This window comes from Mus musculus, chromosome 2, assembly GCF_000001635.26.
Source record: "Mus musculus strain C57BL/6J chromosome 2, GRCm38.p6 C57BL/6J".
Classification (NCBI taxonomy): domain Eukaryota; kingdom Metazoa; phylum Chordata; class Mammalia; order Rodentia; family Muridae; genus Mus; species Mus musculus.
Window position 1 is genome coordinate 156,222,471 of NC_000068.7, and position 18,074 is coordinate 156,240,544.

The following is an 18,074-nucleotide window of genomic DNA, read 5'->3' on the forward strand; positions in this document are numbered from 1 at the left end:
CCCAACACCAGGCCTTGCCTTGTGCCCCCCTAGGCAAGCCATTGTCCTCAGCCTTACAATTTGTTGTCTACTCTTTCAAAAGTAGGATCAGGTTCCCTTTTTTTTTTTTTTTTTTTTTGGTCTTGCTTTATAGTTCAGAGTTGACAGTAACCCCCTGGGCTCAGGGATCTCTTGTCTCAGCCATCTGTGTAGCTGGTACTACATTCTTGCCTACTATCTCATCTCAGCTTCTATTTGTTTCCTTTCTAGCTCTTAAATTTTATAGCAATTGCATTTTATATATATATGTTTTTTTTTAAGATTTTATTTATTATTATATGTAAGTACACTGTAGCTGTCTTCAGACACTCCAGAAGAGGGAGTCTGATCTCGTTACGGATGGTTGTGAGCCACCATGTGGTTGCTGGGATTTGAACTCATGACCTTCAGGAAGAGCAGGCGGCGCTCTTAACCACTGAGCCATCTCTCCAGCCCAGCAATTGCATTTTAAACTGACTTCTGTTCATTGGTTATGCTATAATCGGAGGCTCCTTGAGGGTGAGAACTGTGTGTCTCTTTGGGTCTTGACTAAATTGTCTATGAACAAATACTTCTTGAATGTGTTGGTGAGTGGTTGAACTTATTCACAAGACCAGCTCTTTTTTTGGAGTTGTGAAGGATGTACTTCATAGATGAGCCCAGAGATCACACAGGCTGTGGCAAGGCTGAGGGGTACCGGTAGTGGGGACACCCGATAGGAGAAGAGGCACCAGACAGGGCGCTGATGTTTTGAATAATGCCTGTTTGCTTTTTAATGTGTGGTGGTGATGCTATACCCTGGGCAGACTTTCCCAGGTTTCATGAATATTTAATTGGCTTTTTCAGGAGGATAAAAGCAGCCCTGTTGATGACTGAAAATGACCAAGCACCCACCTAACAGACGAGGAATCAGCTTTGAAGTGGGAGCCCAGTTGGAAGCTCGGGACCGTTTAAAAAACTGGTACTTTTATATTTTTTTTCCTGCTATTTAAAGCACATTAGGGAGGGCATCTCACCAGTGTTGATAAAATGGGGTGCTGCTGTGGTGTTTTCTAGATTTCTCTGTGGTTCAGGCATCCCTGGGTCACACTTGTTCCCCTCTTTTTCTGTTTAATGAGGGAGTTATGGGAAAGCAGAGCAGGAGTTGCCATGGGAAAGGAAAGCTTTCAAACTTTGCCTCACGGAGAGGAGGATCAGCCTGCTCAGAATGGAGATGAGGGACTGGACGGGCACAGCCCTGCCTGCTTTCTGGGAGTGGTATAGGTTGGCTAAGCATTGTTATTATTACTCAGGGTTGCTCTTCAGGGTAGTCAGACTAAAAAGCCGAGGATTCTTCTTCTACATTGCTGAATTCTGTTTGTTTTGTGTGATGAGGTTTCTGGTAACCTAGGCTGACCTTGAATTGATAGACCAGCCTCCTAAGTGCCGGTATTACAGATCCCTGCCAGTCTGGCTGCCTTTTGTCCTCTGCCTGTCAGATACTTTGAACATTCCTGTGAATGTGGTCACAGTCACTGGTAACGTTGGCATCAGGGGATTATTCTGAGAGTCATATATTGAATATTTGGAGAGCACTCTCAGAAACTAAACATAACTGGGTGTGGTGACATATCTGTACTGTGAGCAACCCGGAGGCTAAGGTAGGGGTTTACTAGGACTGGAGCAGAGCCTGGCATAGTGAGTTCTAGACCAGCAGAGCCTACAGAGTGAATTCCTGACCCTAGATGATAAACTAGCCACCGGAAGTTCAGGTTCAGTTGGTAGAGTGTTTGTCTAGCAAGCGTGAAGCCCTACGTTGGAGTCCCAGCTGTAGATAAACCTAGGTTTGGAGAGATAGAGGCAGGTTTATCAGAGGTTTATGGTTATCTTATCTGCTGCATAGTGAATATGTGACCACGCCTAAAAAGAAGAAGAAAAATCTATGGACAGCCTAGAATTTGATTCTTGGTGCTCAAAACACAGAGGTTTCAGAACACAAACCTTTTGAAGTTTTCTAAGGAAGAGGTTAGCCTTTGTGGTAATTATCTCAGAATAGATTGACTAGTTTCTGGGGTGTAGGGGGAGGGCTGGGAAATGTTATTGGGTAGAAAACTGTCCATCCTATTAGGAATAAAGACACTGAACCCCAGAAAGTGAGTTAGTGGTAGAATGTTGTCTGGCATGGGCAAGGGCCTGCGATCAGTCCCTACTGCCTCAGAAATAAAGAAAATGTACTTTGGTTGCATTTGTACTGGTTGTGGACAGAATTAGCTGATAGTGGACACTTTTTAGGTTGTTTACATTATCTATAATTACTTCATATATTGGTTTCAGCTATGTGTGTTTGTGTGTGTGTGAGTGTGTGTGTTTTAAGTGCATTTGCTTATGTATGCATGTATGGTGGTCATTTCCCTGTGTTTGCATGTGGAAGGCAGCATAAAATGGATTTCTCCGTATCACTCTACCATAATTTTTTATTTGTTTTGTATTTTTGTTTTTTGTTTTTCAAGACAGGGTTTTTCTGTGTAGTCCTGGATGTCCTGGAACTCACACCGTAGACCAGGCTGGCCTCCAACTCGGAAATCTGCCTGCCTCTGCCTCCCAAGTTCTGGGATTAAAGGCGTGTGCTCATCTACCATATTTTTTTAAGACGGTCACTCACTGAACCTGGAACTTGCTGTTTTTGGCTGACCAGGGAGGTGCCATGACCTGCCTGTCTCTTTCCCCTCCCCAGGCAAAGGGCACTGTGTCCAGCTTCTCCATGAATGCTAGGGATTCAAATGCAGGTCCTCGAGTTTGCATAGGAAGCACTTTTCTAGCCTTGTCAGTCTATTCTCCCTGCACCCCTTCTGGCCACCAAGAGGAAACAGATTGAACCCAGGACTTTGTGCATATTAGACAACTGTTCTTTCTACGTTCCCAGCCTGTTTGTGTTTGCTTTCTATTCTGTGATAAACACCATGACCAAAAACAGGTCCGGAAGGAAAGGCTTACAAGTCTGGGTCATAGCTCATCCCTGAGGGGAAGCCCAGGCAGGGACCTGGAATCAAGATCTGATGAAGTAGAGGCCATGGAGAAGTGCTGCTTACTGGCTTGCTCCTAGAGACTTGCTCAGTTTGTTCTCTTATATGCCCTAGGACCACCTGTCCAGGGGTGGTATGGCCAAAGTTGGCTGGATCTTCCTACATTAATTGTTTATCAAGAAAATGTCCTTACAGACTTGCCTACAGGCCAGTCTGATGGAGACATTTTTTCAGTTGGGGTTTCTCTTTTCAGATGACCCATCCTGTGCCAAGTTGACAAAAAAAACCTAGCCAGTACAATTTTTAAATTTTATTTTTTATTGTTGTCACATGTGTGAGAGTGTGTGACCAAGTTTAGGTCTATGCACATTGGTACATTTGTGTAGATCAGAGGACAGCCTATGGGTTTCTCCTTTTCCTGTAGGATCAGAGGATGGAGCTCAGGTTGTAAGGGATGTGTAGCAAGTGGTTTTATACACGAAACCATCTTGCGGACTGTTTTTTGACATTTTGTTTGTTTGTTTTGTTTTGTTTTGTTTTGTTTTTTTGCTTGTTTGAGATAGAATTTCTCCTTGTAGCCCTGGTTGTTCTGGAGCTCAGAGATCACTTTCCTCTGCCGCCCTGGTGCTGGGATTTAAGGTGGATTAACTACCCCCCCTCCCCAGTTGCTTTTCAAAAAACACACTGGTGTTTTGCTTATATGCATGTCTGTGTGAAGGTGTCAGACCCTGGAACTGGAGTTACATGTGGTCTGGAATTGAGCTAAGGGCTTCTGGAAGAGCAGCCAGTCCTGTTGACTGCTGAGCCCTCTCTCCAGCCCTGGTTTTGACTTTCTAAGGATGCTTTTTTTTTTGTTTTTTCGAGACAGGGTTTCTCTTTGTAGTCCTGGCTGTCCTGGAACTCACTCTGTAGACCAGGCTGGCCTCGAACTCAGAAATCCACCTGCCTCTGCCTCCCAAGTGCTGGGATTAAAGGCGTGCACCACCACGCCCGGCCTAAGGATGCTTTTACTCAGTGTGATGGTACACACCCGTATTTCTAGCACTTGGGCTAAGGAAGGATCCATCAGTAGTTTATTGCTAACCTGAGTTACCTGATATCTTACCACGATAAAAAACCCCAAATAAAAATGTTACTGTTAGAGAATCAAGGAACTTTTTGTCTGTGGAAGTCAAAAGAGTTGTTTTAAGGCCAGGTGGTGTGCATGCTTTTAATCCCAGCACTCAGGAGGCAGAGGCTGATGGATCACTAGCCTGGGCTACAAAGAAAGTTCTAAGACAACCAGGGCTATACAGAGAAAGCCAAATAAAAAAGAGCAGCAACAACACAACAGAAGAGGGGTGATATACCTTCGAAATGGAGGTACAGAGAGTTGTGAGCTGCATGTTTGCTGGGAAATGAACCTGGGTCTTCCTCATGAGAAATGAGTGCTCTGATCCACTGAGACATCTCTCAGCCCAGGATGTTAGCTTTGAGATACGTCCAACATTGTAGCTCTCTGTGGCCTGGGCCTTGTGTGCTGCCTCAATTTTTGAGTACTATGATTACAGTGTACCATTTAATTCCTTTTTTCTCCTTTGTCTTTTTTTCCTTTTTTCTTTATTACATTTCTTATTATTTATTGTATGTGTGTGCATGCACATTTGTGTCTTAGGGGTGTGTAGAAATCCGAGCAATTTGGGGAGTTGGTGCCCTCCTTTTATTTATGTGGGTTCTGAATTGAACTCAGACCTTTAGGCCTGGCCACAGTCTTCTTAAGGTGCTCAGCCATCTTGCCAGCCTTTAAAAAATATTACACGTGTTTGTTTGTTTATTTGTTTGTTTATTATTGATTGATCATGTGTGTAAGTCAGAGGACAACTCTCAGAAGTAGCTTTTCTCTTTCTACTGTGTGGTCCAGAGATTGAGCTCAGTTATCAGGCATGGCAGTGGCTCTTCTACCCTGAGTCACCTGCTGGCCTTTTGTTTCGTTTTAAATTGTAAGTTATTATTATTGTTGTTGTTGTTGTTGTTGTTGTTGTTGTTGCAACAAGATCTCTCTGTGTAACTCTGAGTTTCTGATTTTCATGTTTCCATCTAAGTGCTGGGACTATAAGCATGCAATCAAGCCTGGCTTATGCCACATGGCGGGTCTAACCTAGAGCTTTGTGCCTATTAGACAAGCACTTTACCAACTTAGCTAAGCCCCAGTCTGTCTGTCTGTCTTTCTTATTTATTTATTTATATTTCTTCTTCATCATTAATATCACCACCACTACCACCACCACCATCATCATTTTTTTTTTTTAATGATACTGGGTTTTTCCATGGCCGTGACTATCTTGGAACTCAATTTGTAGACTAAGTTGGCCTTAAACTCACAGAGAGAGATCCACCTGCCTCTGTCTTTCAAATGCTGGGATTAAAGGTGTGAGTCACCATTGCTCAGCCCCAGTCCCTCTTACTTGTTTTTAGTTTAGCAAGCTTTATACCAGGCAATGAATAAAATGCTCTCCTGCTTGGTTTGGGTCTTGTTCAGGAGACAAAGGTATCATTGGAGGCTGGGGTGGTCTTTTAGTGGACTCTGTTCTGCTCTGTCTCAAGAGATGGTGTAAGGTCTCAGGAAAGGGCAGATGGGAGCCAGGAGTAAAGAGCGTCATTGAACACAAAGCTTCATCGGGTAGAGTCTGGCAGGTGGAGAGGCAAGGCAATCCACTTTTTCCCAGCTCAGTATGTAGACCGGCCATGACCATTTTCCTCTTGGGCCACGAGTGATTAGACCCAACCCTCTGCCTTCTGCATCTAACATCTTTTTTTTTGTTGTTGTTTTTTTGGTTTTTTTTTTTCGAGATAAGGTTTCTCTGTATCCATCTGGCTGTCCTGGAACTCACTCTATAGACCAGGCTGGCCTCTAACTCCAAAATCCACCTGCCTCTGTCCCCCAAGTGCTGGGATTAAAGGCTTGTGCCATCATGCCTGGCTGCATTTTTTTTAAATCTTGTGTATGTGAACATATGCAGAGGTCAGAGGGCAATGTATAGGAGTCAGTTCTCACCTCCCATCATGTGGGTTCCAGGGATTGAATTTAGGTTGTCAGGCTTGGTAGCATATGTGGCCAGCCTTGTAGGTTGAATTTTTTTATTTTTTTGGTTTTTCGAGACAGGGTTTCTCTATAGCCCTGGCTGTCCTGGAACTTACTTTATAGACCAGGCTGGCCTCGAATTTAGAAATCCGCCTGCCTCTGCCTCCCGAGTGCTGGGATTAAAGGCGTGAGCCACCACGCCCAGTGAATTTTTGTTTTTGACGTATGTGTATTCATCAGTGCATTCTCATTGGCCTGAGCATTTGTTTATGCAAATCGTAGTTTCTGACCCTTTGGTGTAGATAGAACTGGTTGTGCTATGAGCATCTCATTTGCTAGGTGTCCATTGAGACAAGGTGTGCTCTAGGATGGAAGGCTCATCTCTTCATTAGCTGACTGCTTTGAGCCTTCACTTCTCAGTCCATGGGCCATTTTTTTCTTGTTAGGGGGGTGTCTTCTTCCCTGCCGCCCCCCCCCCCCCCCAAGGGTTTCTCTGTGTAGCCTTGTCTGTATCTTGGAACTCACTTCGTAAGCTAGGCTGGTCTTGAACTGAGAGATTCACTTGCCTCTGCCTCCCAAGTGCCACTGCTGCCAGGCTGAGTGTGTATATGTGGGGGTGGGATGGGGTATCTTGAGTTATAGTTTGCCTTAGGGTTTCCATTGCTGTGAAGAGACACCATGACCAAGGCAACTCTTATAAAGGACAACATTTAGGGGCTGGAAAGATGGCTTAGCCATTTAGGAGCACTGACTACTATCAGGTTCTGACTTCAATTCTTAGCAACCACATGGTGACTCACAACCCTCTGTAATGCGGTCAGATGCCTTCTTCTGGTGAGTCTGAAGACAATAACAGTGTACCCACATACATTAAATAAATCATTAAAAAAAAAAGAAAACTACAGAAACCCATTCTATAAAAATCAGACAGTAACAATAAAGGACTTTTTTTTAATTTGAATTTTTGTTTGTTTGTTTACATTTCAAATGTTATTATCCCCTTTCCTGGTTTCCTCAGCAAAATAACACCCTCCCCCCACCCCCCTGCTCACCAACCCACCCACTCCCACTTCCTGGCCCTGGCATTCCCTCACACTGGGGCATAGAGCCTTCATAAGACAACAGGCCTCTTCTCCCATTGATGTCTGACTAGGCCATCCTCTGCTGCATATGCAGATAGAACCATGAGTCCCACCATGTGTGCTCTTTGGTTGATGGTTTAGTCCCTGAGAGATCTGGAGGTTCTGGCTAGTTCAGATTGTTGTTCCTCCTATGGGGCTTCACACCCCTTCAGCTTCTTAGGTCCTTTCTCTAGCTCCTTCATTGGGGACCCTATGCTCAGTCCAATGGATGGCTGTGAGCATCCACTTCTGTATTTGTCAGGCACAAGGACAACATTTCATTGGAGCTGGCTTACAGTACAGGTTCAGAGGTTCAGTCCATTATCAGCAAGGCAGGAGCATGGCAGTATCCAGGCAGGCTTGGTGCAGGAAGAGCTGAGAGTTCTACATTTTCATCCAAAGGAAGCCAGGACCAGACTGTTTTTCAGGTGGCTAGGAGGAGGGTTTCAAAGCCCATACCTACCATGACACACCTACCATGACACACTTCTTCCAACAAGGCCACATCTCCTAACATTGCCACTCCCTAGGCCAAGCGTATTCAAACAGCACATAGTTTTTTTGTTTTCTTCTTTCTCCCTATGCCACCCAGGCTGGACTAGGCTAGTCACCCTTCAGACTCAGTTTCCCACGTGCTAGGATTACAGTCCTGAACTACCATAACTCGACAACCTATTAGTTTTGACACATAGACTCTTGGTGGTACTTCCACCTTTTATTTCCCCCAGGAACATTTCACATAACAAACTCTTCTGGAGGCCAAAGTAGGAAGTTGGGAGTTCAAAGCCATGAGGCTATACAGGTAGCTCAAGGCAACCTGGGCTGCTTAGCAAGACCCTTTCTCAGAAAATTATCACCAAACCAAAAGAAGGCAGAAAAGGGCTCAATGGTAGAGATTTTGTCTAGAATGCTAGAGCCATTGGTTTAATCCCCATGTACTGAAATAAATAAATAAATAAATAAATAAATAAATAAATAAGGAAAGAAAGAAATTACAAATTTACTTTAAGCTTTTTTGTTGTTTGTTTAGCCATGTTTTTTGTAGGATCTGCTGACTTCTGCCTCTTGAGTGCAAGGATTAAAGGTGTGAGCCATACCTGGGTTCATCTCATAAGCAACCCAGGGAGACAGAAGAGTAAAACAATAGCTGGTTCATGGCAACACCCTTCATCTTAAGATCTCTCCTTCAGGATTAAAGCCTTTAAAACTTCATCATCCCAGTTGAAATGAGGCCTGTGTGGGGAGCCTGACTTTTACCTGTGTGGGGAGCCTGACTTTTACCTGTGTGGGGAGCCTGACTTTTACCTGTGTGGGGAGCCTGACTGACTTTTACCTGTGTGGGGAGCCTGACTGACTTTTACCTGTGTGGGGAGCCTGACTGACTTTTACCTGTGTGGGGAGCCTGACTGACTTTTACCTGTGTGGGGAGCCTGACTGACTTTTACCTGTGTGGGGAGCCTGACTGACTTTTACCTGTGTGGGGAGCCTGACTGACTTTTACCTGTGTGGGGAGCCTGACTGACTTTTACCTGTGTGGGGAGCCTGACTTTTACCGTCCCAATCTTGGTTTCTTAGATCTAGCTTGGTGACCTGAAACTTTTTTGTGAGTGATTCCATTTTGATGTGTTTGTCAGGGTCTTGGGGCCTTGTGTAGTAGCAGGTTAGTGTAAAACAATGGCTTTGTGTAACTTTTTTAGCAGATTGTTTTACCTGAGTAGATAGGGAGTTTTCAAAACAAATTTACCACCAGAAGTGTCTTCTCTTATATAAGTCTTGCTTCTTTTGTTCATTCAGCTACTGCCTACCAGCAGCCAGGGAGATCTGTGCTGCATCAGAGGTACCCATGGATTCATGACTGTGACTGGGTCAGTTACTGTCACCTGCATGGAAACCATCTGCTTTCCTCCCTGACATCTCAGAGCCTTGTCCATCCTAGGCACCAGCCCCATGGCTGAGTCTGTGCCCTTAGGCCAGAGGGAAAGCATACTTTTCCCCAGTGCTGTGAATTGACTGCAGGGTCTAGAATACATACTGAAAAATGCTCTACTATCTTGCTGTCCCCCAGTTCATACTGTTTCTAATATTGCAGAATTAGCTTATTTTTAATAAAATTTCTCAGCAAGCTAAGGAGTTGTTTGCTGTTTTGATGATGATGATGCTATTTCTTGTGTGTGCATGTGTGAAGGTGAGCCTCAGCACACATGTGCAGGTTAGAGGACAACTTGCAGGAGTCATTTCTTTCCATCTACCAAACTCAGGTCTCAGGCTTGGCAGCAAGTCCCCTTAACTTACTGAGTCCCCTCACTGGCCCTTCCTTGCTTCTTAAAGATGAGTTAAGGGGGCCAGAGAGGTAGCTCAGTGGCTTTGTACTTACTGATTTTCTAGAGGATCTGAGTTTGGTTCCAAGCATGCAGTTAAAGTGGCTCACAATTTTTTGTAATTTTAGTTCAAGGACATCTGACACCCTTCTAGCCTCTGGGCACCTGCACTTAAGTGTCAGACCCTTGTATAAACACATATACATAAATAAAAATAAAAATACATCTTTAAAAATAGATGAGGGAGTAAACAAGGATCACAGAGGTGAAAATTTCTTCCCCAAATTATAGCCTGAGTGAGTAAGTAGGTGAGCTGGGGTTTGAACCTCTGTCTGACTCCAGAGGCCAACTGTGTTTTCTAGATATGCTGCTGCTTGCACAGGTAGAAAAAGGGTGGGAGGCATAAAAATGGTCCTTCCTTCCTTCCTTCCTTCCTTCCTTCCTTCCTTCCTTCCTTCCTTCCTTCCTTCCTTCCTTCCTTCCTTCCTTCCTTCCTTCCTTCCTTCCTAGGCAGGATTTCTTTTTTTTGTGAGCCCTGGCTGTACTGTCTTAGAACTCCCTCTGTAGACCAGGCTGGCCTCCAACTCAGAGATCTGCCTGCCTCTGCCTCCCAAGTGCTGGGATTGAAGGTGTGGGCCACCTCGCCCGGCTTAACCCTGTTTTTCTGTCTGTGTGACAGTAGAGCACACAGAGCACTCAGAGCAGGCATGTGGGCAGATGCTTGTTGCTTCCATTTAGTTTGTCTGTGTTGTTTATGCCAAGGCCTGGCTCTCCCTCACTTTAGTATGCTGCGAGTTAGACAAACAGCAGTGACAATGAACATCTTGCAGATTTGTTTTGACAAGTATGAGGCTTAATGTCCCCAATGGTTTTATATGGACAGTCTTACTTAGTTCTCCCCAGAAATGCTGTATTTGGGGGTATACAGCTGAGCAATAGAACACATATTTAGGGCATACAGGCCCTGGTTTCCATCTCTAGCACTGAAATAAAGACATAAATAAAATAAAGGTCTATTTGGAATTGAGTGACTTGAAAGACAAGAACTTACTCTGTTGGGTGTAAGGCTCACTTAGCTCAGTTTGACAGCTGAACTCCAGAAGGCCTCATACAGATTTATTTGTAATCATCCAGGAGAGATTTGTTTTCAAAATTTAAGGTCCCAAAGAAGTAATACAATTTGGATTTTTATTTCTTGGGGTGAGGATGGTGGTGGTGGTGTGGTGGTGCTGGCATTAAATTCCCTGAGATTCTTCTGTCTCTGCCTCCCAAGTGCTGGATTAAAGGAATACATTTGACTTGGAGTTTATACAAATACACTTGCAATCCCAATACCCAAGACACAATCCTGGCCTACGTATGAGACCTGGTCTCCAACAAAATGAAGCATGACCAAATAGCTAGTGGATAGGGTGTAGCTTAGTGATAGAGCCCTTGGCTGGCATGCAAGAAACTGAGATTCAGTGGCCTGCAGTGGAAATAAAACAGCAACAAATAATAAGCTGGATGTGGTGAGTCACTCCTGAAACCCCAGTGCTAGGACTTTGGGCAGGAGGATTGACAAAAGTTCAGTACTAGCTTGGGTAACATAGTAATATCTAGGCCGGCTAACAAGACCCTGTTTCAAAAAAACAAAACTCAAACCAAAGGTGATTCTAATTTTGGAGCTATTGCTTCTGGGCACATGTCTCTCTAGAGAGTAACTGCCTACCCCACTCACTTGCAGACTTGTACAGACATGCTGGCTAAGATGACAGGCTTTCCTAGTCAAGATGCTGGGTGGATGGAATAGAAAGTGCCTGCTATGCTTGATGCTCCTGCCTTCTTCCTGTTGTCTGTCAGCAGTGTACCATCTGTCCCAAGCAGCAGGCGGGCCTTCCCTGTTCTTGCAGCAAGCACAGTGAAATAGCTTCTGTCTGCTGCCTTCCAGATCCTTCTGCCACATTCTCCCTACTTTATTTCTAGTTAAGTGCTCATAGTTTCTGTTCCACGTAGAAAGAATTTAAAAATCTGATTTGTAATGTCCTTTATTTTTGGTTTCTTTTTTATTATTTGTGTGTGTACTAGCTGGTTTTGTGTCAGCGTGACACAGCTGGAGTTATCACAGAGAAAGGAGCTTCAGTTGACGAAATGCCTCCATGAGATCCAGCTGTAAGGCATTTTCTCAATTAGTGATCAAGGGTGGGAGGGCCCTGTCCATTGTGGGTGGTGCCATTCCTGGGCTGGTAGTCTTGGGTTCTATAAGAAAGCAGGCTGAACAATCTAATTAAAAACATCCCTCCATGGCCTCTGCATCAGCTCCTGTTTCCTGACCTGCTTGAGTTCCAGTCCTGACCTCCTTTGGTGATGAACAGCAGCATGGAAGTGTAAGCTGAATAAGCCCTTTCCTCCCCAACTGGCTTCTTGGTCATGATATTTGTGCAGGAATAGAAACCCTGACTAAGACAGTGTGCGTGTCTGTCTGTCTGTCTGCTGTCTGTCTGAGTGTGTGTGTCTGTGTACATATAGTATCGCAATTTGCCTATGGAGGTCAGAACAGCTTACAGGTGACTTTAGTCTGTTTTCTCCTGTAGTGATGGAACAGGGTCTCTGCATGCTGCAGACTAGCTTGCCTGAGAGTTATGGGCAGTTCTGTCTCAACCTCCCACCTTCCCACAGGAGATCTGGGCTTACAGATGTGTCCATCTGGCAGTTTTACCTGAGTTTCAGGGATCAAGCTGAAATGTGCAGGCTTGTTGTGGCAAGTGGGCTTACCCACTGAGCCATCTCATCTACCACTTGGTGTCTTTCTCTCTTTCTTTCTTTTATATTTTTTATTTTATATGTATGGGTGTTCCTGCATATGTGTCTGTGCCTGCTGCTCACCCTAGAAGCCAGAAGAAGATATCAGATCTCTTGGAATTGGAGTTACAGAAAGTTATGAGCTGCGTTGTGAGTTCTGGGAATTGAAACTGGGTCCTCTGGAAGAGCAGATAATGCTCTTAACCATTAACCACTGAGATATCCTTTCAGCTCCTGCTTTCCTTTAGGATTCTTTCTACTGATCATGTTTCATGTTTTGGTGTCCATTACTTCCCCCCTTTGTCTCTCATTATGTATGCATGCATGCTACAGCTGTCTTCAGACACACCAGAAGAGGGCATCAGATACCGTTACAGGTGGTTGTGAGCCACCATGTGGTTGCTAGGAATTGTACTCAGGACCTCTGGAAGAGAAGTCAGTTGTTTTAACTTCTGAGCCATCTCTCCGGCCCTGGTTTATACCACTTCTAAAACGCAGGGTCTTACTATGTGGCCAGGGTTGATCTTGATTTAAAATTGTAATCCTCTTAACCTTTCAAATCTGTTATTGCAGACATGTGCAGTGTCATGTCTGGCTTATCTTCATTTTTATTTTGTATGTTTCTTGTTTGTCTGTTTTGTTTTAATTATGTGAACGGATATACATGTTAAGTTTAGATGCCTGAGGAGGCCAGAAACATTGGGTCCCCTGGTGCTGGAGTTGGATGTAAATGTTTGGTTGCTGCCCAGCATGGGTGTCAGCAACCAAGCTCCAGCTCTCTGCAAGAGCAGTATGTTCTCCTCACTGCTGAGCCAGCTATCCATCCCCCTCACCTTTTTTTTTTTTTTTGAGACAGGGTTTCTCTGTGTAGCCAGCCCTGGCTGTCCTGGAACTCACTCTGTAGACCAGGCTGGCCTCGAACACAGAAATCCACCTGCCTCTGCCTCCCAAGTGCTGGGATTAAAGGCGTGCGCCACCACCGCCCGGCGATTTTTTTTTTTTTTTTTTTTAAAGGAAGATGAACTAATGTTTCTGTTTGAAGTATTCTTCAGTGACATCTGTCCCTTTGACATAGTTGCAACCAGTCATTTCACAGGGCTCCCCATCTAGTTCAGCTTTGCATAGTCTTGCCGATTCCTCTAACTGTCCTCCTGTCATCAACCCTGATTGGGTTATTTGGGACTCAGGACAAAGGGCCTGCCCAGTGCTTCTGTAGTGTAGGCTTGTCACAGATGGGTGCAGGCATACAGAGATGGACTGGGCACTTGTCCAAGGCTTGGCGGCAGCTTTGTGACTTCACACATCCAGTAGCAATGCCCTTCCAGCCCTGGTGGTGGGGTAGGAGAGAACCTACGCCTGTGCTTCTGTGTGACTTGGGGACAGCAAGCAAGCTCCCCTCCCTCCCGCCCTCCCTCTTCTTCTTTCTTTCTTTTTTTTAAGACTTACTTTATTTATTTCATGTATATGAATACACTGTCTGAAGAAGACACACCAGAAGAGGGCATCGGATCCCATTAGAGACGGTTGTGAGCCACCATGTGATTGCTGGGAGTTGAACTGAAGTTCTCTGGAAGAGCAGTCTCTCCAGCCCCCTTTTTGTTTTTTCAAGGCACAGTTTTCTATATAGCATTGGCTGTTTTGGAACTCAAGATATCCCCCTGCCTCTGCCGGCTCAAAGGTGTGTGCTGCTACCACCACCACCTGGCTTCTCTTCATTTCATTTATTTATTTACAATGATTTTTTATTGGATATTTTATTTATTTACTTTTCAAATGGTATCTCCTTTCTTGGTTCCCCCCTACCAGAAACCCCCTATCCCATTCCCCTCCCCCTGCTTATGGGGGTGTTCCTTCACCTACCCACCCACTCCTGCCTCCCTGTCCTAGATTTCCATACACTGGGGCATCTTTCGAGCCTTTATAGGACCAAGGACCTCTCCCATTGATGCCTGACAAGGCCATCCTCTGCTACATATGCAGCTGGAGCCATGTGTACTCCTTGGTTGGTGGCTTAGTTTCTGGGAGCTCTGGGGGAGGGGGGTCTAGTTGGTTGATATTGTGTTTTTTTCCTATGGGGTTGCAAACCCCTTCAACTCCTTCAGTCCTTTCTCTAGCTTGGGGACCCCACACTCAGTTCAGTGGTTGGTTGTGAGCATCTGCCTCTGTATTTGTAAGGCTCTGGCAGGACCTCTCAGGAGACAGCTACTTTCAGCAAGCACTTCTTTGCATCCACAATACTGTCAGGGTTTGGTGACTGTATATGGAATGGATCCCCAGGTGGGGCAGTCTCTGGATGGCCTTTCCTTTAGTCTATGGTCTATACTTTGTCTCCATATTTGCTCCTGTGAATATTGTGAATATTTTGTTCCCCTTTCTTTTTTCTTTTCTTTTCTTTTCTTTTCTTTTCTTTTCTTTCTTTTTTTTTTTTTTTTTTTTTGGTTTTGGTTTTTCGAGACAGGGTTTCTCTGTGTAGCCCTGGCTGTCCTGGAACTCACTCTGTAGACCAGGCTGGCCTGGAACACAGAAATCCCCTTTCTAAGAAGGATCGAAGCACCCATGCTTTGGTCTTCCTTTTTCTTGAGCTTCATGTGGTCTGTGAATTGTATCTCTTCATTTCCTACACTGTTCCATTTATTTATTAATTATTTTAAGGTAACCTTTCTTTTCTAAGAATTTTGTGTGTTTGTGTGTGCTTTTGCTGTGTGTGTATGAGAGCTGAGTGAACATAGATTTGTTATGGAAAATTGAGGACTCTCTTGGGGGGTGGAGGTGAGGCTCCCAGGAAGGAATTCCTGCTTTTCTGAATTGCCAATTGCTCACATTTAGTTAGTGATTTGCTCTGTGCCAAGCCTAAATCTAAAAGATTTACATGCAACAAACACATCACAGGACTCTGAGTTGGCTACTTTTATTATGCCCATCTTATGTACAGGGCAACAGGAACAGAGCAGGTGTAAGTGGTAAGTTTGGGATCTACTTGGCATTTGTGTTGAAGGTCTCACGTGACCCAGACTGGCTTTGAATTTACCATGAAGCAAAGGATGCCTCTTCATCTTCCTGCCTCCACTTCCCAAGATTGTAGGTTTGAACTGTAATGCCCTGCTTATGGGATTTGAATATAGGTGGTCTCATCTTATAATCTTAATATTCAAGATGCTCAGGTAGCAGGATTGCTGCAAGATCGAGGCCCACTGTGCTACAAAGTTAAGACCTTGCCCCCAAAAGTAAGAGAGGGCTGGAGCTGTAGTTCATGAAGAAGGGACAAGGAAAACAGCAGTAACAGTAATGCATAGTCGGCTTGTAGCTGCTTCTGGCTAGCAGCGTGGCTATTTTTATTATTATTTTAAAAATATTTTACTGGGCGTGGTGGCACACGCCTTTAATCCCAGCACTCAGAAGGCAGAGGCAGGCAGATTTCTGAGTTTGAGGCCAGCCTGGTCTACAGAGTCTAGGACAGCCAGGGCTACACAGAGAAACTCTGTCTCAAAAAACCAAAAAACCAAAAAACAAACAAAAAACCCCCCCAACTTTGTGCTTGAGTGGGTTTGTATGGACCTGAGTCCAGTGCTCTGTGAGCATGTTGGATCTCCTAGAGCCAGGGTTACAGGTGGGGTGGCTGTTGAGCAGGGAGTGTTCTTTACACTGAGCCATCTCTCCAGCCCTGGCTTGTTCTTTTTTGAGATAGTCTTGCTGCTAGGTAGGCAGGGTACTTCCCTTGTAGCCCAGGCTGGTTCAGACTCACAGTGATCTTCCTGCCCTCCTGAGTACTGGGATTAGATATACGTTACTCATTAGCATACATCTGACACATGTCTGTGTGTGTTTTGGCCCAGTGGTTTTGAACTAGGGCATTGAGTATGCTAGCCTGGGCTCTGTCAGTAAGCTATGCCCCCAGTCCCTGGAGGTATGTCTTTGATCCCATGCTGAGTCCTGAACTTGGAACATAGAGCAGAGTCCCTGTAATTAATTATAATGTGAAGAGTTAAACTCTGCACAGAGTTCATGTAAAGCCCCGTGGGGGAGAGCAGTTAATTTCATAGGGGGATTTCAGAAGCTTCACAGAGATGACTTTTGAAGTTAGTTTGTTCAGTTACTGCCAGATGCAGGCAGTCTTTAGAGGCTGACATTCCAGTGGACGGAACAGACCATGGATGGCAGCATTTGTACAGTGATCTTCACTTGGGATTGTTGGATGCTTTTTTTTAAAAATTAATTAATTAATTAATTAATTAATTAATTAATTTATTTATTTATTTATTTATTTTTCTCTTTTCCTTTTTCCGGAGCTGAGGACCGAACCCAGGGCCTTGGGCTTGCTAGGCAAGCACTTTACCACTGAGCTAAATCCCCAACCCCAATTTATTTATTTTTAATGTAAGTACATTGTAGCTGTCTTCAGACACTCCAGAAGAGGTCATCAGATTTCATTACAGATGGTTGTGAGCCACCATGTGGTTGCTGGGATTTGAACTCCGGACCTTTGGAAGAGCAGTCAGTACTCTTAACCGCTGAGCCATCTCTCCAGCCCCAGGATACTTTCTTCATGGTAGGTTAGCATTTACTGGAGGAAGCCCACAGGGATGAAGTGCCATTGTTATCACATCTGTGTGTCCCACTGCTGCTGTATACATTGGTCATCTGTAGGGTCCTCCACTGTGAAATTTCCTGGTTCCTTCACATTTTGTAAAGAACTTACTTCCTTTGGATCACAACTAAAGAGTGGAGAGTTTGGTCCGTCCATCCATCCATCCATCCATCCATCCATCCATCCATCCATCCATCCATCCAGGTGTGCACGTGCATGCTTGAGTACTGGGGATCTGAACTTAGGTCATTTTTTTGCATGACAAACAGTTTACTGATTAAGTAGTCTCCTAGCCTGATAAAATGCTTTCGGTATTAAGTTTATATCATTTTACAGGTGGAAGACATTGGATAAAGAAAGAAAAAGTAAATATTTGTTTAGGCCAAGGTTTCCCTCTGTGGCCTGTGCTTTTCTTGAACTCACGCTGCTCCTTCTGCCTCAGCCTCTCGAGTGTTGTCGTTACAACTGTGACCTATCTCATTCTGTTTAAGTAGACTTTTATTTTATTTTGTATTTACCTCTCCCTACCTGTTTTTTGACAGTCTTGTGTAGCCTAGGCTAGCCTTGAGTAGGCTTGGTAGCAAAGGATGGCATTAAACTCTTGATCATCCTGTCTATACTTCCCAAGAGTTAAAGGCATGTGCCACCATGCTTGCTCTTAAATTCTTTTTGTGTATGCATGGAGATCAGAGGAAAACTTGGGAGGAAACAGTTCTATCCTTCTACTGTCTGGGCATGTGAGAATTGAACTCAGGTCATCAAGTTTGTTAGCGCACATTTTCTCGTCTTGAGTAATCTTGCTGGTCCCTGGTTGATACTTTTATGTTATTTTAAAACATCTTTATTGAGCTAGGTGTATACTTGTAATCACAGTTCTTGGGGAGGCTAAGGCACAAAAATTTTAAGTTCAAGGGTAGCTTAGGCTATGGCATAGCAAAACTGTTAGATGGAGGGATTATTTAGAAAGGACTTTAGTATCGGAGTACACTCACTCATCTTAAGCTTATCTTGATGGCCTTTTCATACACATAACCCTCTATAGTAGCCAATCAAGCGTAAGATGGTATTGGACCCCTCAGAAGACTGTTTGTGCCCTCACTGAGTTCCATAGCTCCTCCTCCCTCAGAAGGAAGCCTTGTGCGCATTTCAAGTGAGTTCTGGCAGCACCAGCAGCTTATTAAGTGTTAT

At 44.4% G+C, this 18,074-nt stretch overlaps 1 protein-coding gene across 4 annotated transcripts in view; it reads left to right on the top strand.

Annotated features, from left to right (window-relative positions):
- Positions 1-18,074, top strand: part of Phf20 (PHD finger protein 20) — a 113,307-nt gene that overhangs the window by 25,824 nt on the left and 69,409 nt on the right. For all 4 annotated transcript variants that reach the window (NM_172674.2, XM_006499338.4, XM_006499339.2 and 1 more), the window contains exon 2: positions 865-979. In NM_172674.2, coding sequence (NP_766262.2) covers positions 897-979 — 83 coding nt within the window. In that variant the 5' untranslated portion in view covers positions 865-896. The remainder of the gene's footprint in view (positions 1-864; positions 980-18,074) is intronic.